General features: G+C 33.4%; 1 protein-coding gene across 1 annotated transcript; it reads right to left on the minus strand.

Moving 5' to 3' along the window:
• Positions 1 to 8,656: 8,656 nt before the first annotated feature.
• Positions 8,657 to 11,572, minus strand: LOC125833573 (disease resistance protein RPM1-like). Its single transcript, XM_049512730.1, has one exon. It carries the CDS (start codon positions 11,570 to 11,572, stop codon positions 8,657 to 8,659), a length of 2,916 nt encoding a protein of 971 aa, XP_049368687.1.
• Between the last annotated feature and the right edge of the window lie 7,619 nt (positions 11,573 to 19,191).

Raw genomic sequence — 19,191 nt, forward strand, 5'->3', positions numbered from 1 at the left:
ATGAACACCTCCTGATTTCATGAGTGTATAAAGAATAGGCTATTGACAATAATTCTCTTTGAAATGCCTTACACTTCACACTCACATAGGTGATTTCTAACCGTGTCATCATGTAGATATACTATTTGGTCAAGTCTGCCAAACTTAGCAAATCATTAAAAACTTTAAGCTTTATTAACTCATTAACAAGCCTTAATGTTTTAACCTCGTTCCTGAACATTGTCTTCATCATGAGAATGGATTGAGTTGATTGACAATGTCGAACCGTCAATCACAATTTTGTTTTTTTCCTTGAATCTAGCTCTTGGGATCTCCAGTCTGCTAGATAGAGTTACTGCCATGATGACTTGTCCTATGCCGTAAACCCATTCCCTTAGATGATCTTTCAACTTTCTCTCTAGTTAGGCCTTTCTTGTAAGTGGATCTGACACATTATCCTTTGACTTTACATAGTCAATTGTGATAATTCCACTAGAGAGTAGTTGTTTTCTAATGGTATTATGTCTATCTCTTATATGACGAGACTTTTCGTTATACATCATGCTCTATGCCCTACTTATTGCATCTTGACTATGAAAGTGTATGCGTACTGATGCCAAAGGTTTGGACAAAAAAAGAATATCTATCAAGAAATTTCGGAGTCTTTCAACTTATTCACCGACCTTATCTAGAGCACCTAGCTCATACATCATTGTAGAGCTAGCGATACATGTCTTTTTGGAAGATTTCCAAGAGACTACTCTTCCACCTAGAGTAAATGCATATTCACTCGTGAATTTTACTTCATTTGATTCCGGTGATCCAATTTGCATCACTATATCCTTTCAATACTGTAGGATATTTGTATAATATAGGATATAGTTTTGAGTATGTTTTAAATACCCCAAAACTTTTTTCATTGTCATCCAATGAGTTTGATTGGGATTATGCGTGAATCGACTCAGTTTATTAATAACACATACTATATCTAATCGCGTACACTTTCTGATATATGTCATACTTCCCAATACTCTAGCATAATCCAATTGTGAGTCACTTTCACCTTCATTCTTTTGAAGTGCAAAGCTCACATTTATTGGAGTCTTGACAATATTAAAATCCAAATATTTAGGCTAGTTAAGCACCTTTTCAATGTAATGAAACTGTGACAATGCTAAACATCTTGGAGTTCTAAGAATTCTTATACCTAAGATCACATCAGCAACTCCACAATCTTTCATATCAAAGTTATTTTCTAGCATATGTTTAGTAGCATTTATGTCATTAGTGTCTCTACTGATAATTAACATATCACCAATATACAAACAAACAATGACCTTGTGATTATAATGTAAACACATTTATCACTTCCATCATTCTTAAATCCATTTACCAACATAGTTTGGTCAAATTTCTTATGTCATTGTTTGGGTGCTTGTTTTAGTCTATAAAGTGACTTAACAAGTTCGCACACTCTTTTTTCTTTAACAGGAACCACAACACCCTCGGGCTGCTCCATGTAAATTTCTTCCTCCAATTCTTTATTTATGAAAATTGTTTTCACATTCATTTGATGAATTTGGAGGTCATATACCGCATCTAATGCAATTAACATCCGAATGAATGTAATTCTAGTTACTGGAGAGTATGTGTCGACAAAATCAAAACCTTATTTTTGTCTACAACCTTTGACAAAAAGTCTTGCTTTGTATTTGTCAATAGTTCCATCGACTTTCATTTTCCTTTTGAAGATTCACTTTGAACCCAAAGGTTTATTTTCTAGAAGAAAATCAATCAACTTCCAATATGGTTGCTCAATATTGAATCTATCTCACTATTGACACCATCTTTCCAAAAGGATGAGTCTACAAAAGACACAAGAAATGTTACAAAATCATATTCGAAGGAAGTAGATGTCCTTTGACATTTACTACACATCTGAATCTCTTTATTAAGTACATTCTCCTATTTTCTTTCTAAGGTCTTTTAGACCCTTCACTAGACTACTTAAGTCTAATTTTACAATCCACAGTCATAGGTCCTATTTTAATCCTTTTAGGAATAGGAACTTGGACTTTGGCTAGACATCCCACACTTTGAAATATTTCAAGTTGGATTTCCTTCCTTTTCATTACTCATATGGAATAGATTGTGTCATGAACAAACAAAACTTTTTATTGCTTTCTTTCTGAAAAGACAACTTTTTGTTGTTCCCTTTTGCTGTAAGGATAGCTTCTCCACACAAGTTTTGTGGTAAACCTGAACTTATAAATAATGTAGCCATCACTTCCTCCAAAGTTCGATTTTTTTTCCATTCTACAATTCTATTAGATTGAGGTGAATATGACAGTAGTTTGATGGATAAATCCACTTTCGAAACATATTTTCGCAAAAGGAGATTTATATTCTCCATCCCTATCACTTCTTATATTTTTCCCAACTGATTTTCTACTTCAATATTATATTGTCTAGACATTTCTATTGTTTCATCCTTACCATTCAGCAAATAGACAGTCGTTTCTAATGCAATTGTCAATGAAAGTTATGAGATACATTTTCCCACCATGAGATAGTGTTGAATTCATATCACAAATGTCAGTGTAAATCAACTCTAAGAGATTAGAATTCCTTTCAACAGATTTATAAGAATTCTCAGCATACTTAGATTTCACACAAAGTTGACATTTTTATTTATTGCACTCAAAGTTAGACAAAACTTCTAAGTTGATCAGTTTTCCTTAAAAGGTTTTGTAATTGACATGCCCCAAGTGTTCATGTCACAAACAGTTTGACTCAAGCAAGTAAGTACAAATAAAATATTGATTTTGAAAGCTCTCCGCGAGGTAGCTTTTTCTTACAAATATATTTTGTTCCGCTTTCTTACAATTTTGTGTGATAAAACACTGTTTAAAGTCATTAACTTGTCAAATGTCCTTTTCAGAAGGACCTTTCCATAACTTTCAATGTGAGTGTTATAGAACTACCCATGAACAAAGTTTCATCGGGTCCAATAAATGCAATATAGTCCAAATGCTTCTTTTACAAAACATGACAAATGACTATTCACCAATATTCATGTCTATACAAATAGTTATATTTAATAGACATATCTTTTCATGGAAAATCACAACATTTTAAATGACACTTTTTTCATAAAAGAAGTCAATCATTTTGAACAAGTATACATATAATTTGGTGGTTTCATACTTATCATACCATATACTAGTAAACGAGAAACTGAAATACCACAATATCAAATGTACTCCAAGAATTTTGTGGGTCTAACATAATACAAAAGTATTATCGAATTTCATATCTTGTGCTCCAAATTTAAATTATACACTAAGTCTAATTTTATCTTTGTCTTAAGCAAATAATCCCCCACATTTTAAATATGATCTCAAAAATATTTTATAAGTATTTGAAAATAGTTTTTCCACATATTTTTTTTCCTCATGCTATCAAAGTGTCATTGGCAACATGAAACCACTTTTGAAAATATTATTCTACAAAAGAATTTATAGTGCTTCAATTCCATTTGACAATTTTTACACAATATCAAAGTTCATTCCATAGAGGCACAAAATCACAAACTCTAAGTCACTAGTATTTTTCCTCTATCACAAATTGACATACCATTTAGTATTTAAAATACTAACAATAAAGACAATTTTTTTTGTACAATTTGTTTCTGTATAACAATGAAGTTTATAGAAAATCAAAAGTACAACATTGACGTATTATGTGAAGTTTTCATATTCTTCAAACCAATTGCATAGTCTAATTTATCCAGAGCAGAAAACTACAAAAGTTTTTAGTCTACAAAAATCATACACAATCAAATTTCACATGGAGTACAAAACTACAAAAGTTTTTTTTCGTCTCCAAATAAAATTGAACATATTCATAGATTATCACATAAATATGCTTTTCTTTTCAAATAACCTTCCAACTATAACATTTTGACATACTATTTAATCAAACAAAAATGTGCATCTCTCATTCTGCAAACTAAAGAATTTTAAAAGCAACACTTTTTGTCAAGGAAAATTCATTCAAAAAACCATATGGTTTGCATATCTTTTTCCAAAGACATACATGATAAATATCAAAACTGTTAACTTTTAGAAACTATTTTCCTCCTTAGATAAATAATAAGAAGGCTACCTGGTGTAATCTTTAACCGAAATACCACCATTTTTTCTAGTACATTCTCACTTCGACCTTGCTAAACAAAGCATCGAATTCTTGAGAAGTAATGCATTAATCTTCTACTTCCATGATCTGTTTCTCTCAATCAGTAGATTACAAGAAATACCAACAGTGTAGTAATTTCCTTAAGATTGTTGTTCATCTTGTATTCATAAGATATTTAAAACAAAACTTTGAAGAACTTGGTAAGAAACAACAAAGTTTAAAGAGTATTTTCAAACTAAAAAATTAAAACTAGTAGAGAAAATAGAATCAGAAACAAATTAGAAACAATATAAAAATATTTTTCTCAAAGAAAGAAAATCGATCCCACTGAATGCAATGTGTCTCCTTAAGGAAATTATTCCCCTCAAGTTAGGGGTGTGCATCGGTCGGTTCGGTTCGGTTTATCGGTTTTCGGTTTTTAAATACGCTAAACCAATAACGAACCAATAAGATAATTTTTTATCAGTTTTCGGTTTATCGATTTTGGTCCTTAACGGTTCAATTTTCGGTTTAACCAATAAGAAAATGCTTATAAAACAAGTATATGGTTTCTCTAATAAATTTGACATGACAAGATAATAATGTAACTTTACAAAAGCTCATAAAATAGCAATAATAATAACAAACATGAAAAGAACTATACATGTGTAAGACAAAGAGAAATCAAGAGGAATATGGTTCTTACTTTAGGTTTTGACGATTTGTATAATGTAAAGTTGTGAATTCAAAGTCACAACGAAGTATGAATTGATGGCTAAATGACAAAGACATAACTATTAAGATATTGAGATTAATATTTACTAATATGTATGTATATGTAAAAGTAGTAAATTACTATAGTCTTAACTCTTAATGGGTTATCGGTTTACCCAATAACTCAATATTAAAAACCAATACCGAACCGATAACCCAATAATTTTTTTTATAAAACCATTAAGAAACCGTTAACCCAATAACCCAATAACAATAAACCAATAACACTTTTCTTGATTCGGTTTATCGGTCGATTCGATTTTTGCGCACCCCTACCTCAAGTACCCGAGGTTAATGGAATATATCCTCCTAGGATAGAACGATCGTACTCACCGTGTATTGGTACCTAAAACCACGATGTTAGCGAACCACTCAACGGCAGTAACGTACACTTAGAATACTAGATTTGGTAGTAGTAGAAGAAGTCCAAAAAAATTAGTTCAACTAAAATGAGAGGAAATCCCTCAATTTATAAAAAACAACGGGTGGTGTGAAAATGTTCTTATTGTGCCTTACCGGAAAATCACAATCTTTCATAAAAATCACAACTATTCATAAAAGTCGCAACTTTTCATAAAGGTCATAACTCTTCATAAAAGTCACAACTTTCATTTTCCATTCGCATCTTTTAATACAACAAACTTGTCTACGGAATGAAAGATCATTCATACATAGCAAAGGTAATACCCCACAGTAGATTTAAAAAATGAAGTGAATTCTGACACTAGTAAGAACAAAGATTCTGCCGAGAAATTTCCAACAACGCGAAGCTTCATAATCTCAAGACCTTCTCCTATCCCAACAACGCTTGGGAGCATGATAGTCATTAGCAGATTTAAGCATATTATGAAAGTCCACCATTACTATCCTTCTCTTGGCCTCCCTTTGCTCTGCTAATCTTTCCTCAAATTTCCTTTTGCTTGATTCAATTTTCTTTGTATTACTGATGCTTTGTGTATCTTTTTGCATTGGTCTTGTAATTGAACTGCAGTTGCTCTGTTTCTGAGGTGAGCAATCAGAAAGTTGTTTTTGATGAGCAACTTCTACAGGCTTAGTGGCCACAGACCCACAGTCATCTTCATCAATGGCAGAGGCGGCGGCATGCTCTTTGCATTAACACTACTCCGTTGGGTAGGGGTCTGTTGTGATCCTCCTCCTCTCTTCTTTTCTGTATTAACACTCTGTTTCTGGATTTTCTTGAAAGAAGAGAGCTGTTTTTGACGAGGAGCAACTCCCACACGTTTGGTGGACATGTTCGACATCCTCTTTCTTGATGGCATAGTAGTAGTATTATGGGCCTGGGGTGTTCCTTGTTTTTCAGCAACATCCAATTGTTGTTCACTCTCCGATCTTTTCTTCAACTCCGTCATGCTTTCCTTAATTGCATTGCAATTGTCCTTTGTTTTCGGCGGAGCAACTTTTACGGTTTTATTGATTGCCACTTCAATCTTCTTCATCAACCTTTGGGCATGAATCTCTTCTTCTTTTTCTTCTTCACCAACACTCACTTCTTCTACTTCATCATCAAGAATGCAGTCGTCTAATGCTAATGTGGAATCGGAACTTGATTATCCTATTTTTACGTTTTTTAACTGTGCGGGATCCTTTGATGCCCCAACTTCGAGAGCAGCTTCTATCAAAGTGAATATATCATGAGGCTTCTTCTCAATAGAGAAACAATTCAGGAACACTGTTTCAATTTCCATTCTTCTTACACTACTCTAACAAAGAACAAGAACAAAAACAAAAGATGAACAATTTATAAAAGTTTAGAAACAAGAAAAATATATGTGATAATGTTTAGCAAAGCGTATGCGCTCTTATAAGAGAAATTTAGAAACTTTGTTTTACCCATGTATTTTCGGAAACGGAAAGTTTTCCTTTTCCCGTACAAGGTTGGAGATACTTTTGGTAACTCACAAATTTAATACTCCCTCCGTTTAAAAAAGAATGACCTCTTTTTCTTTTTAGTCTGTTTAAAAAAGAATGATCAACTTTCCACGTGGCATATTTAAAACCACAAAATTAAAGGGCAATTTATTACATTTGACATAACTTTAATTTAAGACTATAAGATTCAAAAGTCTTTTTTATTTTCTAAAACTTCGTGCCAAGTCAAATTAGGTCACTCTTTGTGAAACGGAAGGAGTAACTTTTTACTTTCTTCAAGCTCAAGTAATCATAAAATTTACAACGGAATACGGATAATGATCTTTTTCTTGTCACTTACAAAAAATTACCATTTCACATGTTACAATATTTAGTTCAAATGTGATTTTTTTTTATATAAAGATAAAACTTAATTTTATTTTTTTATAAATAAATTAATATTTAGGATTTTAACAGATTTTTTCACTTTAGATTTCTACAATACTCACCTAAACGTATAAGCTAATATTCAATTAATCTCTTCGTTAATTTTTACTTATCATGTTTCGCTTTTTGAGCGTCAACTTTGACCAACATCTCTGCCATACTAAATAACGAAATAATAAAATGCTATTCACAGTACCGTTATATACTTTTACTTACCCCGTCAATTATTAAATTTTCCTTGTTAGAATTTATGAATAAAAACATGTAAACTTTTGATTCTTCTCTCCATGATCATTAGCTGAAGAGCTTTGCTTTGTTCTTTTATGAAAAAGTTTTAGTAAAATCCTATCACTAATATTAATTTGTCTATCATTATAATATTATTTAATAAATATATATAATAAATAATGTTTAATATAAATAATAATACAAAAGACGAATAAATGACTTCTTTTTGAATCTGCATCTTCACTGACATAATAGGAGAGAAAAATTAACCCTAAGGAATAATTAAAACTATTTCTCTTTCTAAATTTTTTTCGAGCTTGAATGGATGGAATACTTATTGGAATTTTACTACGAATATTGAGCCAAACTTTGATTATAGTCGAGGTATGCAACTCACCAGTGGCGAAACCATGAATTTCGCAAAAAGTGTCCAGAAATAGCACAATATAATCTATTTTCAAGAAGTAGAAATAGTGAAATTTGAACATACAAGCACTACTCATTCCAAGAAGGTAAAACCATTGGGCCACAATAGCTTGTTGTGTTAACGGTGTGCAAAATATGTTATTTACTTGTATACACGGTATTTTTTTTCCGATGAAGGGTGTCCTTGACCACCATGTGGCTACGCCACTGCGACTCACCACTTGGAGACGAAGACTTATTGGTTTGCGGATAAATGGCAGATCATCACCGAAAGAGTTGAGCTTCTCTGTGTATTTCTTTTTTTTTCTTCCTTCAGTCGTATAAAGACTCTTTTATATTGGCACGAGCTAGGGCTTGAGCGTACTTTGATCTTCAAGTAATTCTAGCAGATTTTTTAGGCTTGAAGAGCATGGGTTGAGCTCGTCTTGTCAACGTAACAGATTCCCCCAAATGTAATTGGACTTCATTTAAGTCATATAGTCTAACTATGCATAGATGAAAAAGTGCACAAACATACAAACAAAGAGGTTGGAAAATGCAACTCTGAGAATCCACAAAACTCTTCTAAACAAATTACTGAAAGTTGCACTATATTACAGCAAGTTCACTTTTGCAATGTTAAAAAAGCATAAAAAAATTATATACACTGCTTATTACAACAGGAAAAGTAAATTGCTTTCAAGTCTGATGAAGGATCAGAGAAAGATTATTTACACAGAAATTGGAAGGAGAGTGGAGCTCTACGTCCTTCAAGCGACTAGAGGGAATTTCGCCTTCCATAGGTCCTAGTGACAGCTCCAGACTGATCAGAAATCTGAATTTTCTCCTTTTCCTTTAGTGAATGTACCATCCAACAACCGTCCCTCCAATATGTATAGAATACTTCACGGATATGTGAAACTTTCCAAGCATCAGCACCTAGTTTTTCTGGACGCAATGTCATGATAAATTCATCAGGCATGTCAAAGAATTCAAGAACCTTCAGATTTAGGAGGTACTCGATTCCAGTTGGCACAGTTTCAAGCAAAGCACATCTCTGGATAACCAGCTTCTCAAGATGAGGTACTGCACCTTCGCCGATTGTCACCTGGCTTAGTCCTTCCAGCTTGTCCAAATTTAAAAGCTTAAGCCTTTGAAATTTCCCTTGCTCAAAGTAGAGTTCCTTTCCTGTGTATCCTACAAGAAATTCAAGATGGACAAGATTGGGCAAATCTTGGAGATATTTCAGTGGATCTTCTGTTAAATGAGTCCACCTGAAGTAAATTTTGACCAAGGAATTAAGATCTTGAATCCACGCAGGCAACTTAACAATGTGTCCTGTCAAATACAGGCGCTGAAGAAGAGGAGGAGGAGACGACAGATAAGAAAGATCAAGGATCTCATGCTCTTCCACTGATTTAAGATTTAAAGACTCAAGCTTGCGGAGCTTTTGAATTGATGAGCACACAGTCCTCCCATCTTCTTTTCTCAACTTCAGAATACAAAGTCGTCTCAGTTCACCCAACATTCCTACTTCTCTAAGTATGCCACTGCCAGGGGTTGCTTCAATATACACAAGTTTCTGCAAGGCTCTCAAAGCTCCAATTCCTCGGAAAGCCTTAAAACCTGGTGAACAATTGTAAGGAAGATACGAATAGGATACGTGGCTATAGACTAAAAGGTGACGGAGATTTTGAAGTTTTAAAATCTCCACAGGCAACTCAGTGACATATGTCTGCTTCAGATCTAATATTTCTAGCTGTTTGAGTTTTCTAATGGATCTTGGAAGCACTTTCACATTGGTATTCCTCAAGCTTAAATACTTTAAGTGAAACAATTGGAAGACCGTCTCTGGAATCATATTTAGAGGAGCTCCTCTCAAATCTAAAACTCTTAGCATCCGGGAGCTACCAAGCACTTGACTTATGCAAGACAAGGACTGTGGATCTGCTACACCAAATGTAAGCAAAGAGCGAAGTTTAGTGACTGACCTTTTCACTTGTAGGTTGCCCAACATGCCATGCATTGACAGCCGTCGAGTTTTTTCAGGCCACAATTTATTATGCTCATCCACTGTTGCAGTAAAGTTATCATCTCTTGATTTTGATAGAATAAGCTCGCGGTATAAATCATGAATCCTACCCAATTTCATGCTACCGTCATCATTGTACTGCACTGGATGGATTAAGCTTCTGTTGATGAGCTCATTGAGATAGCTGTCTGCAACGTCTTCAACTGTCCTCCGTTCTTTTTGTTTTACAAATCCTTCCGTTATCCACCGGTAGATCAGTGTATTGCGCTCAATTAGATGATCCTCAGGATAAATGCTCAAATACAGGAAACATGGCTTAAGATAGTAGGGGAGATCATTGAAACTGAGTAACAAAACTATTCTCATACTCTCAAATTTGTCATTGCTATCCAGTTCAGGGCCAAGGCTGTGATTAAGCATTCCCCATTCCCTAATGTTGTTCCTGTTCTTTGTAGCCAAAACCCCACCAACGGCCACAACAGCCAGCGGCAGTCCACCACATTTTTTCAAGATGTTCCTTGAAATGCTCTCCAAGTGTGAAGGGCATGAATAACCATGAAATGCCTTTTGGCAGAAAAGAATCCATGACTCTTCAGTAGACAAGGGTTTCACCTCATAAACATAGCCATTGGTCTCTATGCTACAGAAGGAAGCCACATCCAAAAGACGTGTTGTGAGGATAACACGACTTCCATTATTTACATCAGGCAATGCATGTCTGATAGCTTCCCAAGCATGAATGGTCCAGACATCATCAAAAACTAGCACATACGTTCTCGATTGGAGGAATACTTTTGCTATTGTTTTTAGCCTGTTACTACTCATGGTGTTTAGACCTTCAGGTGCTGGCTGCTTCACTTCATCATAGAGCTGTTGAATCATATCTTTCAAAACTTCCTCAACCTTGAAGGACTTGGAAACTGTTATCCAAGCAAGGCTATTGAAGTTTTTCTTGACTGCTGCATCCTCGTACACTTTCTTAACCAGGGTGGTCTTTCCTGAACCTCCCATCCCCACCACCGAAACCACTTTAAGTCTAGGATCATCCTCCACGAGCCAACCGATTAGCTGCTGTGTGGGATTTTCAATGCCCACAAGCTCAGCTTCTTCTAACAATAATGCATCACCTCTGCGATCATTTGCAGTATCGTAGGCATGGTTAGAATTTGAACCTTGCTCCGGGACATAAAATTTGTAACGGTACCTATGATGTCCCATTGCAATATTGTCAACTCTTGATTTGATGGCTTGGATTTCAATGCCAAGTTTATGGCGGAATTTGATTTTTCTGATTGAGAAAACCAATTTAGCAATGAAACAACAAGATCCACGGTAGTGATGATCATACGACAAGAGCATGGACTCATCAAGAACATCCTCAATGTCATTAGCGACATCTCTCACTTGCCTAACCCAGACTTTGACCTCAGCATCTCCCTCTTCGAAAGCATCAGCCACACCAAGAAAGGCTATCATTCTCTCCAATTCATCTTTGATATACTGGATATCATGCTTCACTCCCTGAAGCAATATTGCTTCTTCCGCTAATAAGTTTGTGAGTTTGTCAAGTAAGAAAACGACAGCACAGTCTGCCATCTCTACCTGATCTTCACAAGTGTCTCTGTTCATCTCTTTTTGTAATGAAAATAAGAACAGCCCCATCTTCCTGGTAAATTCTTATGAAGAGGCAAAACTCAAAACAAAAACAAGTCAATCTGGGAATATTCTATATTGTGGTCCCCTGATTTAGTCACTGAAGCTGAAGACCTTGGACAGACTAGACTAGAAATTTCAGAACAATTACTCAGAAAGTTTTAGCAAACACAAGTAATTAGGTCAAATTACAAGGAACTTCTCTGGAAATTTTGGGAACTCCTTATTAAACAAATAACTAAACTTACTTTGGCTGTCTTCTGCCAGAGTTTGACTCAACAAAACGATATATTATTTTTGTTCGGTAAAGTCCCACGTTGGAATAAAATACTCTCTAACAAAGGCGACTCCGTATTAAAAAACTTAAACTGAAGACCTTTTTATTAAAAATGAGGGAGTAGTTATCTCTGCACCACAACTCTAATCCGTAACAAAAGGATATAGATAGAAGCTTAAGATGAAAACTTACTTACTCTGATGGAACAGCTCTTCTTCTAGGTTACCAAAAACTAGCAGAGGGAGAAGAGATAGCAGACAAGATGATAAGTATGTGGCTCCAAATGTTACCTTAAGTCAATACAGTTTCAAGTGATGAATAACATTGAATATTCTCAATTGTTGAGTGGGAAAATGACTCATCACCAATTCTATGTTTTTTTAACAAATAGTAAGTATAGAAGTTGACAGACACTTTTAGTGGCATTTGCAAATAATGTGTATGTACATGTAAATGATTTGACATCTCACTATTTAGTCAATCAAGTGACCAGTAAAGTACTGAGTTGGTTAGAAAGTAAAGTACAATATCAAAATGAGCTTAAGTGAGAGCAAATGAACTGAGTTGGTTAGAAAGAGCTATACAATTTTCCAAAAGCGAATTGAGATTTAGTCCGTCCTAATATAGAAAATGCAAAAAGAGAAGAAGGGGATTTGACCATAAAAACAAAAGAAAATTATTATTTTTAGAATTTTTAAAGTTGAAATTAGAGTTGTGTTTAATCATTTTTAAAAAAAATAAAATAATATGGTTTATACATAAGTTGGAAAATTTTGAAGTTAGAGTTGAAAATAAAGTTGCGTTTGATTATAGTTTGCAAATAATATTTGGTTATTGGAATGTACTTTTCCTTAAACAAACATGAAATATAATTCAAATATGGTTATTTTTTCTTATTTTATAAATACAACAAATTTGGAAAAGAAAAATATAGTGAAAGTGAAAAAAATGAATTTTCAAATACAACTAAAATTGTATTTATTATTTTCACCGCCAGCCGTTGATTTTCAAGTAAAGTGAAAAAAAACAAAAAATCATAGGCAAACAAATTAATAATATAAGACGTCTCAAATATATCATCTCCCTTGGTATAAACTACAATAGTTGTAGCACCACAACTTATTTTGCTAGAGGCTAAATTGAAGAAGAAAATCATTATAAACGGCTATCACTGTGCACTGGTCCTACCCCGAACCACAATACGTTATTATACGCAATTTTATTTTACGAAAGACGATTTTCACATCTTAAACTTGAGAGCTCCTAATCATACGACACCAACTTTACTCTTATCCAAAATTCCCCTCCTTTGGATGCATTTATTCCTTCCTAGAGTTACATGAACAGCGAGGAGTCCTAAACAAGCGCGAAGGCTTGGAATTCAATTCACCCACTCATTCGAATTGAGCTACTAATTTGGAGTACAAGCGCGAAGGCATGAAGCGGGAATGTCTTCACCATTTGATATTGCATTATAAAGAGCTTCTATTGCATCAATAGTGGAAATAAGATTTACTTTCCCTTTACACCCTTTTTCTTAATTATGGAATAAAGTTATATAAAAAATGAACGGACAAAGTGTTTGTTCACAAAAATTGTTATAGTTTCTATAGTTCAGTTGTGCCTCTCATGGTTGAATGTGAAAAAAATATTTATTCATTCTTTTCTCTACAAAATTTATGACAGTGATAATTATACGAGAAACATATGAACTAAAAAGAGTACTTACCAATCTACTCCATCAATTTGTATCAAGAAGAAAGATACCAGACATGATAATATTATTCTTCTATTCTGTGTTTGAAATCCTAGCATAGGTTGGTGGTTGGTAATGTGTCACAAAGTCAATGCAGGTCAAGTGATCAAGAACATTGAACATAGAAGTTTACATGCACTTTAAGTGGCATTTGCAAATATTGTTTGTCTATGTGAATGATTTGACATCTCATTATTTAGTCAATCAAGTGATCTAAAAACTAATTTAGAACTAGTACAATATCAAAATGAGCTTAGAAGCAAATGGACTGAATTTGTTTTTTAGAAAGAGTTTTACTCCTAATGTGTTAGGAGGCTTTCCGGTGCAATATGAATAGATAGTCACATAATGTTATAGATAAAAACTCACATACGAGCTATTCCATATTATTATTTCTTATAGTAATATACATCATATATATTATTTTTTATGAATAATTTTAAACATCTTATAAATATTTTCATCAAGATTTATTTATAATATTTATTTATGAAGCAAAAAAGCTCCAAGCAAAAAGTATTCTAAACAAAAAATATTTTGAACATGAACGTTATTTTATTCTCCTTCCCCACCTTGTCTTTTGATTTTATTTTCATGTATGTTTAATAATCAAACCAAATCGATAACAATCAAATAGATAAATGTATATTAAATCAGATTTGATTTTAATAATTTAAAAACAAATTAAATTGATTTGATTTTAATTTTGGGCTAATAACCGACCCAAATATCAATTTTCTTGCCAATAATTTCCTAGTTGTCTATCAAGATTTTAAAAAATCTCACAAGCTTTCAATTGACTTGAAATGCTATTGATATCTTCTGAATAACTAGTATATCTAAAACGGAATAGAGTAACTTTGTGGCTATTCAGGCAATAATAAAATTTTGAATTGTATATAACATAACTTTAAAGCATGAATATAACATTATTTAGGGAAATTGCAACTATATTAAATTATAATTTAATCATTGAGATCATTTGCATATAGAAAACCATGATCAAATTAAAAATAGTAGTCATGCTACTACTGTCCATAATTTATTAGACGAAAAAAGAAGAAGATTCTGATGTAAAATTTACAATAGATTGAATTATGAGATAATCAAAATCTCTTTCTATCCCAATAGTGTCTTCTGAGAGAACGAGAGTCATTAGCATGTTTAGGCATATCGTGAAAGTCCACCATTATAGTCCCTCTCTTGACTTCCCTTTGCTCTGTCATCCTTTCCTCAAATTTCCTCTTGGTTGATTCAAACTTCATCTCTATGTTTTTGATACTTTATGTTTCTTTTTGCACTAATCTCACAATTGCAAAGCTTTGTGCTATTCTCTCAATTGGTTTTGTAATTGCACGACAATCGCTTTGTTTTTGTAGTGAGCAATCTGAAAGAAGTTATTTTTTATGAGGAGCAACTTGTACAGTTGGTTTCTGATTTGTAGGCAAAGTAATCTGGTGTGTTTCTATGTCACTTTATCTTTTTTTCTCAGATATTTTTTCTTGATTACTTCATCTTCATCATCAACATCAAGAATCAAGTAATCGTGGTCTTTAGAGTGCATTATTTTGTTGAATATTCTATTTATGCATTTTCTTAAAGTGCACGAGATATATCACAATTTTTTATTTTTTCCTGAATTATGAGAGTCTTATTTATAGTTATAGGCTGAAAAAATTGTGATAAGGACAATTTCTTTTGGTCAATTATATTGAATTGACATAGTCATAGTTGATTGGCATAAACATGTCATTTATACACGTCGTGCATTTTCATTGATTTTAATTTGACGAGGCAGGCATGCTATGCCCTTTTGATATATGACATAATAATATTAGCTCCTTCAATAGACTTGACGTGCCACACTATTTCACACGCGATGCCAATTTACTGACCTCATCATTTGTAGCTCAATTAAATTGACAGTCCAACAAAGTTTGACCATTAATAAAAAGGGAAAACTACAAACAAATATTCATGTTATATTTATTGACTCCCGATCAATAACAATCAATGTAATGTACAGATACACTGATGAATGTATCAGGACGTACTTTAACACTAGATATATGTATCTTTAGTATCACATACATGTATTTATGCATGAAAACACTTTATACAAGATACACTGGTGAAATTGATATCATATATACGAGATGAAACTAATTATGGATACACATATTCAAGAAATTGATACTAGATATACATATACACAAAATTTGTAAAACTCAAATGGATTCTGAAATACAGATACACAGGGAGAGAGGCGAGCGAAAGAGTAAATATATCTCATAATACATCTATATCTCATATAAATGTGAATCACGCTTGAATACAACATATTTGGAATAAATTACACCTAATTTTACTCGCCTATTCCGGAGATACATATACCCAAGATAATTATTTTGGCAAATAAAGTAAAATTGTTATTTCAACATGTAATTAGCATAAATAATAGTGTGCTTTGCGTTGTTTCATCTCAATAAAATTCAAAATTATTGGAGTCAAATAATTAATTAACTTATATTCATTCCCTATATTTATTTGGATAGTATATTTTGATTATCTTTTACTTTTATATAATTTTAATTTCTTATGGATTTAAATGTTATCCACAATTGAAATTCGAAGAACAAATTGAAAATGTGTACACTTATATTTTATTTGTATGTAGTTAATATTCATAGGAGCGGAGCTACGGTTGTTCATTGAAAAACTACCCTATACATAAAAGTCAGATTTTACTTCGTATTGATATGTTTAGAATTTTGGACACCCTCTCTTCGTGTTTAGACTCTAAACTTTAGGTGTCAAAAGAGATAGAGTATTGGATAACAAGACAATTTAGATATTTGCAGTATATTTTGTCCATTCTATTGTAGTTTACTTTGATTTTTTAGTTCGATTTTATCAAACTTCAATTCGATATTTCGATGTGCATATGCTAATTTTAATTTATATAGTAACAATAAATGGACAATTTTTTTTTAATATCCTATTTAGGGTACTTTGATCCTTCCAAGTGTGCTATTACTTCAGCAGATCTGAATTTGGGGGGTTTGGGCTTTAGAGTGAGCCGCCCTTGTTCCTAAAAACATATAGGAAAAAGAAAAAATAAATAAACGGCAGTCCTAAACAATATAGGAAAAGGAAAAAATAATTTAGTAAATTTGTTGGAAGTCCTAAACAATATTGGAAAAAGGGAAAAAATTTCTAAAAATCGTACAATTCAAAAATGAAATTATTGAAAAGGATAATTTTGTAGCACTCCTAGTCCTAAAAGATGTGAAAAAAAGTTTCCAAAAAATCTTATTAGAGGGGTTTGATGAGTTAAAGTTTCTTATTACACTTTTAACAAATTACTTTTTTTTCCTTTCATAATTGTTGTTGTTGTTCGAGTGAGTGTGAGAAGAATGGATATTGAAAGAGTTTTCATGAGTTGTTACAAGATCGAGGAGCAGCCTGATGATATTTTCAACTTGATCGAATTAGCTCTGCATGTTGGTGCATTCAAGTATCAGCCACAGTTTGAAAAGCGCAAAGCCAGGATAATCAAGTTCCTGATGAATCCCTCGATAACATCAACTGATGATGATGATGATGATGAAGAAGAAGAAGAAGAAGAGGTTATCGAGGACAATGTTGGTGATCAAGATGACGTGACCAGCATTGAAGAGCCTGAGAAAGAAGAAGAGGATGGGTTAGGAACACAACAAAAAACTGCAGAAAGCAACAAACCCTTGGTGACGAAGATTAGAATAGTCATCCGCAAGTCTGTACAAGTTGCTGCTGCAGAGAAACAGAACAATTGCAATGCAATAACAGAAACCAGAACGGAGTTGAAGAAAACTGACTTGGTTCAACAATTGGATAAACAAGGAACACCACAGTCCCATAATAGTACTACTATGCCATCAAGAAAGAGGATGAACGAGTCCACCAAACTAGTACAAGTTGCTCCTCCTCGTGTAAGACTTCTTTCTGATTTATCTTTCGAGAAGCACCTTGACAGAGACAAGCAGAGCCACAAAGGTTTCAAGAAGATGGAGAGTGATCATCACACAGAAAAGAAGAGAGAAGAAGGAGCACAAAAGACCCCTACCCAATGCAGGAGAAAAGAGTGCACCACTGGTTCAACAAAGAGCATGCTGCAGCCATTGATGAAGATGAATGTAGAAGTTGCTCCTCCTCCCCATCCAAAACAAAGCAATTGCAGTTCAAGTACAAGACCAATGCAGAAAACATCACAAAGCTCTTCAGTTGCAAGACCAATGCAAAAAGAAACACAAAGCGACAGTGATATGAAGAAGAAATTTGAATCAAGCAAGAGGAAGTTTGAACAAAGGTTAGCAGATCAAAGGGAAGCCAAGAGACGGATTGTAGTGGTAGACTTTCATCAAATGCCTAAATCTGCTAATGACCCTCCTGCTCCCAAGTGCTGTTGGAATAGGAAAAGGTTTTGAGATTATGATGATTCGAGTTGTTGTAAATTTCTCACCAGAATTTTTGTTCTTACTTTTTTGTCTTGTTATTTTGGAGAGTATCAGCCTTCGCTTCATTTTTTGTATGTATGAATGATCTTTTACTTTGAAATAGAGAAGTTACATTCATAAAAACAGCTCGAAGGACATGATTACCTATGTCCTGGCTCTACGTTTTCTCTTGGCTAGTCGAGCCACATGATTACTTAAAACATCGCCAACAAACTGATTACACTTTTCTCTACAGAAAATCGATCACCTATTTAAGAGAGAAATAATTATTAAGTAAAGGGGCTCTCTAATCTGTAAGACTGTAACTACTAACTAACACATCCCCTTTTCATAGTCATACATTCACAAACTCAATCAGCTCTAAGTTCAAATTTAATATAGAAAGACTTGCAGGAGATAAGACATCTGGAAGTAGATCGGTTCATTTAAAATAAGAAATGAGAGAAGTAATAAACAAGACTTATTTTGCATGACAACAAAACTAAAATTACCTTATGAGGAGTATGTAAATCCAATGGCAAGGATTTTTATTGTCAATGTTGAATTAATAAGAGTAGAGATTCTTAAGAGCAGCAGAACACCTCAGCCTCATTTTCCTATAGTCTGGTTTGTTTCCAGATCTGCAATGAATTAGAATGCCTCCGCTGTTCTCCTAATAGCAGTATTCATGCCTAAATTCTTACTCTATCGCTGGCACAAAAAGTCATCAACCATTGGAATCGAGTAAAATTCTGACCCGAGGATGATCTCATGAGCTTGAAAAAAGATTGTTGTCTCAAGGTTAAGTTGATAATAAAGATGTTTCTTATTTGTGCCAAACAACTGTTATTGTTCAAGATGTGCTAAAGAAATATTGAATGATTATAAGAAGAAACTGAAGTCATAGATGAATAAACGATCTTTTGTTCTGTATTTTAGTTATTTGGCAGCAGTAGTAAAGTAGCAATATCAGAAGGAGATTCTAATAAATGAAAGTAAGTTTTAAAACTCTGTACCGCTATTTGTTGCAGGTAAACCCAGTCAAATTGCTTAGATGAGCTAGATATTAGATGCCTCGAAATAGACCATCTCGCTCCATTTAAAACATAACCAGTTGCCC

This window comes from Solanum verrucosum, unplaced genomic scaffold (assembly GCF_900185275.1).
Source record: "Solanum verrucosum unplaced genomic scaffold, falcon-dt-bn FXZP01000307.1, whole genome shotgun sequence".
Lineage (NCBI taxonomy): Eukaryota > Viridiplantae > Streptophyta > Magnoliopsida > Solanales > Solanaceae > Solanum > Solanum verrucosum.